We start from the raw sequence: 7,298 nt of genomic DNA, 5'->3' as shown, positions 1-7,298 counted from the left end.
TTGCATTCTAAGACAGACGATTCCAGTTTATCTTATAATGCATTAACAATTTATGTATATCAGCTAACTTTATAGACGTGTTCAATATATTCACTTATGGTCTACATGTAAATTATTTTGAAATAAACATATGCCTATTATTACTGATATTAATTTTTATACATTCATAATTATGCACCTGTATATTTCTTGCGTTTTCTTCACATAAACCTGCGATCTAATACAGTTTTAAGCGCCGTAAGATCAACAATGGTCGCAATTCAGTTTAACGGGATAAGATTTAGTACGTTTTGGATTCCATTCTTCAAAAATGATGTTCTTCAAACCCATGTAGGTTGACCTCTATCTCTTCTCAAAACGGACGTGTATGGGTTTTTCAGGTCGCAAGAAAAGTTCGCCTTTGAACATTTTCAAATTTGGTGTCTGAAAAAGAAATTATTTTGCATTTGCTTTACTGCTCTACTTTTTTTGTGGTGGATGTTGTTACAGCCTTTCGCGTCTGGGTCATCTTTTCGGAAAGAACATATATACAAAGATGGTCTAGGGTTATTATTTACGGTTAGTTGCTCATCTAAATTTGTAGAATGTCGTCAGTTTTCCAAACGGTATGTGATATCCACTTTGTTCGAAGACAAAGTTCCTAAAACCGAAATTGGAATCGCCCGTGTGGCACCATGAGCATAATATGATAATAACGACTATTGACGTCAGCATTGCTAAAACAAAAAACGATTATGGTACAGCAAAGCACCAAAGGAGAGAGTTGGGCGAAGCTCATATTTTTCATTTGACTGCGATTAATGGTCCTACCTCAGTTTCTGGAGTAGAATGTATCCTATAGTTTCTCAGAATACTGACCAAAACTAATTTGAGTTCTAACAGAGCTAAACGTTGGCCAATACAAACTCTCGGTCCCATTCCAAAAGGCATATAGGCGTGTGGATTCATGGACTCTTTCCTGTCTGGTGAAAATCTAAATTAAAAGAAAATTTTCAATACTTCATTTTCAATGGTACATAATGCATGTATAGATTTAACACCGTCACTACTAAACGGTATACCATGTCACAGATCTACAACATATCACGGTAATAAATGGCGGACATTATTTACCGGAACTATGTCCAAATTGGCACGTGGTCACCTGAATCTGGTAATTTATATATCAGAGGCCGGTCGTTCAAGACTACAAAGACAATGAAACAAAATCTTCGTACGGTATGGATCCAAAATGATTATAGAATGTATAATTGATAAACGATAGTCACAATAAAATATTAAATGCATAATTTTGTGTCAGAATTATCCCCTAAAGACTATAAAGTCGGGGAACACAACGAAATTCAATACTGAAATCCCTCCAAATCCTAGCCTATAAAATCAGGAAGGTAGATAATTACCTTTCTGGGTCAAACTTGTCAGGATTCTCCCAAAAATCAGGATCCCTCTGTATAGCAAATACAGGAAAAGATATTTCCGTTCCTTTAGCAATAAATGTACCATTGATATCTATATCTTCAGCACAATATCGGATCGTTCTAAAATATAGCGTTAAGATATAAATAGTTTTAGTCGTTCCATGAGTTAGCTGGCAAAGTTAATAACTGAAATAAACTCTAGCTAGGCCATAATGAATGAGTCGATCAAGATATTTCTCCCTCCTCAAAAAAACAAAAATTTGTCGGAGCAAATCCCATAAAAATCGACATTATAGGTCTGGCCCTAAACACAATTCCAATGTGGTGGGCTAAGTCATCATTACCTTACTAATGGCGGAAATAATCTAAGAGTTTCATCAATAACCTGTTGTAAATATGTCAATTTAGCAATATTTTCATGATCAGGTTCTTCATCCTGTCAATAAAAATGGAAAAATACAACAGTAGGCATACAAACTGTGTAAACCCCAGACCCGTAGCCAGACTTGATTGTTCGGAGGGGCAAGTAATATATCCGGAGGGTTAATGGTGTTTCGATGCAGTAATGAAATGGGTCAGTTGTCAAAATCTTTCAGCGCAACCCCCTTCCCCCTCCTTTGCAACCTTGAGCTATGGGCCTGGTAAACCTTTCACCAACACGTAAACAAACAAACGACAAAAATTCAGGAAATTGTCACCTTGCTAAGTTTCTGGTTGATTTCGTGAAGAACTTTATCCTGAATGTCTGGGTGGGTGGCTAAACAATATGATACAAATGACAAAGTGGTTGATGTTGTATCATAAGCAGCCAACATAAAAACAAGAAGGTTTCCAATCAGATCTTGTTGATTGAAAACTGAAACAAAAAAGAAACCAGTCAGAAACTAAAATTATAATCTGTATTTCGATACATGCGAGGAAAGCGGTACATTCGCACATAATGGACTAATGAGGACGGGAAACAACATGCAGTGCACATTGAGGGCAATTTTGCCGGATAGCGACATTTGCCTTCTCTTTTTCAATATCCAACTGTCGAGGTTCGATAATCTGCACAGTCTTTGGCACACGGGGCCTTGGTTTATTGTCTGATCCGAACGACTACACGCTTTGTCCATGTAAGCCCCTCGGACCTCGACCTGCATCACTGACAGAGGGAACCCGGGATGGTAGTGTAACACGCCGGAAAAATCATTGTACGTATTTTTTTTTTTAAGGGAGGGGGGGATAAGGGGGTCTTGTTAAATCATGTTAATTATTACCTCTTCCATCTGCTCGTTTTTCTGAATCTTTTTTGGCCTTCATTGCCAGAGATACGAAATCTATTCTGTCCTAAAAAAATATATTTCATAAGTGAAAACAAGAGGGCCTCTACAAATCTTTCTGTGGGTGCATTACACTAAGTTTGTGACTAAGTTTTGTATATGTCATAACTAAACATAATGAACATATTATTCAAAATGTCATGGTTTCACGATGTCCGTAATACCTTAAAAGATGGCGTATTTAGGGAGGGAGGGGGGAGGGGGCTTATGGTGTTGTGTCACGCTCCCCTCGGGCCAATAAAATCTACTTTAAACCCACCGCCCAACCAACATGACTATTGCCTTCTATAATGACCTCCCCTGTCAAATAACTGACCTTGAAATTGTGAGGACATAAGAACATAGAGCTAAAACCCGCACAACCACGCCCCAACCAACCATGATTTATATTATGAAGTCTTTATAAACTTACTGATGGATTTTTCTGTCTTTCGGAGATGACATTTTCTATTGTGTCGATCATATATTTCTTGGGCCCCCTTTTCATAAAACCAACACCAAAGAAATCCATAATGGATACCGTGAATGGCAACAAAGCTGAAATCAAAGTATACATACAATTCTGAATAAACTACCCGTAGTTATGAACAGACAACAGACAAGTACAAAACGAAAATTTGAAGCTCGGAAATAGTAAATCATGCTGCTCGATAGGTTAATCATAGAACGGGTACCTTCAAACATTAGCTTGAGTGTAAACATGCCGAAACATAGCCTCCTGTTAAATAAGGTGGTTCGCTTGATTCAAAGATTGACATCCGACTAGACCATTGATGTTAAAATATTATTATACCGTACTTACTGCAGAGCACAATAAAAGGATCTCCCAAGTTAAATTCTGTTGCCTCTTTTGCAGCTACAACTAAAGGGTTATCTGGGTGACCTTGAGAATCAATATCTATTCCGAAAGCTGTGGTACAAATCACATCCAATGTAAAACCGTTAAACATCCTAAAACATCAAATTAGATTAAAGGTAATAATAGGCATGGTAGCTCAAGGTCGTAGCATATGCACTGCAATTTTTCACTTTTTTCATATTTTCTAAAACGCCCTTTTAGCCAGATTTGTCATGGTTGGGTGAGGTGGGATCAGCCCTAGGCCACGGGCATTCTTGTACGTTTTCGACACACCTAATGTAATCATGGTTCTGCTACTGGCTTAATGAGCGCCTCGGCATCCCTTTGCGAATGTTAGTGTCACTAGTTATGATGGGGGTTTTATGGAAAATTTTGGAAGTCAAAGTAGAAGAAAATTTCATTTTGTATGGTCTGAGGGGGGAGGAGGTGTATGTCCCAAAGATAGGCGCCTAAATACGCCACCGGATGATTCCATGACGATTATCCAATCGGATCAGCTAGGGAGGACGTCGTAATACTTACGTTTTAACTTCTATCGCTTTCCCACTCTCAGTATTGTTTTCAAGATGCTTCAAGAAGTTCTTTGTACATTGTTTCATGAAGGGTACCATCTGAAATAAATCTATAACAATCAATATTCCAGCGACTAAGATATTGACAGACTCTTTGGAAAATAAAACTATAAGTGTCTTCGTGGTACACATTTCAATTTCGTAAAAAAAAAATCCATTTAATAATGTATAAAAGTGCCATTTGGAGCCAGTGTCTTGTAACATATCCTTGACACTGCTAGCTAGTGGGCACAATGACACTTTTTTCTGCAATCATAATGCTTTGGCATATTACTTGCAACCGAACAATTGGTAATTAAGTGCATCGTTCGGTTGGCTTGCCACGTGTGAATGCCAACCCTCTTTCCCCTCGAAAAAATGAATTGTCTGGCTGCGGACCTGGTCGACAGATAACAGAGGAAAGATCAATGCCAAGAGGCTGTTGTCAAGGACCAGTTGGTAGACGGGTCCTCCAGATCCTTAGTTGTTATCTTCGTTAACCTTGTGTTCTCTCTCTTTTCTTTCTGTACTCCGGTGTTGTATAGGTCTAACAAACGTAAAATTAACTACATACCGCTCTCAATTTCCCCGATGTAAATGATGGTGAGAGAACTGAACGATTGGTCTTCCACCTTTCACCATCAGCCACGGTCAAAAAAGCTTCTTCATAAAGATCCTTCGGTACATTGAACTGAAAGAGTCAGAATTGAGACATAAATCTATTAGACATGTCTTTAGCGTAAAATAAAAGTGGGGTTATATGCGTCAATACACCTAGGTAGCCTACTAATTGCTAAGTAGGTAATTAATTTTCAGGCATTCCATACTTACTGGTCTTGAAGAAAAATTGTTGAAATGTTTAATGCAGATTTCTTTTGCCAGATCGGGATCACCAACATTCAGAACTGGAGTACGACCATGATAGTAACTGAAAAAAATAATAATTCAAATTAAGTTATTAATTTCTTCTTTCAAAGAGTGACCTTCACCTTCAGTTATTATGCCGCTGTAAGGCAATCAGGTCTATTTATTAGGATTATGTCGAAATATTTATCTGCCTGAATGGAAAGGGAATCAAAATTTATAATTTATCCATTGATACATCTTTACCATGTCAAGCTATTGCTAACCTCGTATTTATACCTTATTTATAACGATGGGCCCGAATCGTGACTATATGGTGCAGAATACGAATAGACCAATTACCATCACCAATGAATGACATTTGGGTTGAAGTTGAACTCTCGACTGATTATAGATGATTGGATAATGAGATTTTAAACCAATGCACTGTGTAAATAACTTGGCTCTGGTTCACTATTCAACATTTTTTTGTGTTTTACAGTCCTTTGTTTCATTTTGCTAATGGTTAAGTCCTGTAGAAACCTACCCAACGACTTTCCCATAGGTTTTCATTAATTCTCTGTCCATTTCTCCAACAGCCTAAAATATAGTACAATATTAAATGACTCTATATCCTATATAACAGTGTCAAGATTTTATCAGAACTGAATCTACACAGAGGTAAAAAATTAATAAGTTGGCCTTACCCTACATATATATATACTAGCCCTTTGTCATTAGCACCAAGTTAGTATCTTTACAGTTGCGTTTCTACATTGGGGCCGGGGGGGGGGGAGGGGGGGGCCCTCCCAGAAAAGAGGCTGGCCCAACTTTGACCCAGAACTTTCAAATTTTTTTATCAATTTAAATAGTGAAAGCATAGCTTGTGCCACTGACACCCCCCCCCCCACTTCCGCCCCCCTACAAAAATTCTGTGGTCCCTGCTCTACCCCCTCAACTGATGTAACTCCCTATAGATCCTTTTGACCTTTTTTTACAGAGGTAGATTACATTGATAATAATTTCACAATGAAACTTCTGTTAACAAAGTGACTAAAATATTCCTGTCGTAACAGAAAAAAATCGCTAGGTGAAACTTACCACTCCGCTATATTTTGTTAGTTGTCCCATGAATGTTGGTTCGGGTCCAGGAATACCCAACTTCTTGAAGAGCCCATGATGCCATGTAATATATCTGTAAATAACTTGTTTATGAGTTCAATGGAAATGAACCCTTTTAATATTATTTAACATGTATTTTGCAGTGCAGAAACATCTGAACATCTTTGGGGCACTGCTTCAAATCCCCCCCCCCCCCCTCATAATTTCGGACTTAGAAAAATGAATTTAATCGAGGATTTAAAATGAAGATAAACCTGAATATTGATAAATATGTATTCTTAACTTTTATAATAAAAATAACTTACATGTAAAATGCTGCAGCCAAAGCAGCTATGAAGACAAAGAAACAAATAAAATATTCCAACATGATTTTATAAAGTAGGCCTAAATTTCCTCGTCTATTTAGAACTCTGTGCTAAAAGTGAATTAACTTTAACAAAATTTTAGCAGAGTAACACTTTTTATAAGTACAACGTCAGCTTTTATTTAAAATTTCGTCACAGATGAAAAGCAAACCGATATGGATATGAACTGTTTTTGCTATCATTCATAAATCAACTGGTTTTATAGGCCAAGGTTACATTTATATTCACAATATGTGTCCTCGTTTCCAACCTCGAATATATATATATATATATTGTTAAACTTACAAAATATGAAGCAGGCAAATATTAGTTAAAAGCCAAGTAATCATATTCGGTGTAACTACGACCTAAGCTTGATTCCAGTTGATTTAGATTATTTTCAACGAGCTTAAAGTCAAAGGTATCTTACAATGACCAACTTGGTTAAAAATGGAGTCCAAGTAATACTTCATTAAACTAAGTCATTTTGAAACATACTTAGAAGCGTTTTTCAGTATCTACGTAGCTTAGTGGATATATCGTGTTATATAGCGATTCTATTCTTTAGTCATGGTATCTGGTAAACTGATGAATATATACATTATAATTGTTGACCAATTGGGTAAGACTTTAAAAATGGTGCCCATTCTAAGGGTAGTATTCCTTTAACTATCATTTAATAATATTCGGTGTAACTAANAAGTTACCTTTATTCCAGTTAATTTAGCTTTATAATAGCTTTGTTTCGACCAAAATGCAGACACCATTAAAATCAAATTGAAACTGTAGCACTATAGGCTACCGCCAACACAATCCAATTTTGATGCATTCCATTC

At 36.9% G+C, this 7,298-nt stretch overlaps 1 protein-coding gene across 1 annotated transcript; it reads right to left on the bottom strand.

Moving 5' to 3' along the window:
- Positions 1-783: 783 nt before the first annotated feature.
- On the bottom strand, positions 784-6,202 carry LOTGIDRAFT_124462 (hypothetical protein; the record flags this gene model as incomplete). The annotated part of the gene is made up of 12 exons (XM_009061365.1): positions 784-973; positions 1,401-1,538; positions 1,763-1,854; positions 2,117-2,274; positions 2,681-2,750; positions 3,156-3,280; positions 3,546-3,694; positions 4,125-4,213; positions 4,728-4,844; positions 4,985-5,081; positions 5,544-5,596; positions 6,101-6,202. Coding segments are annotated over 12 exons (1,380 nt in total), but the record flags the coding sequence as incomplete, so codon positions are not given.
- Between the last annotated feature and the right edge of the window lie 1,096 nt (positions 6,203-7,298).

The sequence above is a fragment of the Lottia gigantea genome (assembly GCF_000327385.1).
Source record: "Lottia gigantea unplaced genomic scaffold LOTGIsca_47, whole genome shotgun sequence".
NCBI lineage: Eukaryota > Metazoa > Mollusca > Gastropoda > Lottiidae > Lottia > Lottia gigantea.
Note: the sequence above shows the minus strand (reverse complement) of the source record. Positions and strands in the feature narration are given on the sequence as shown.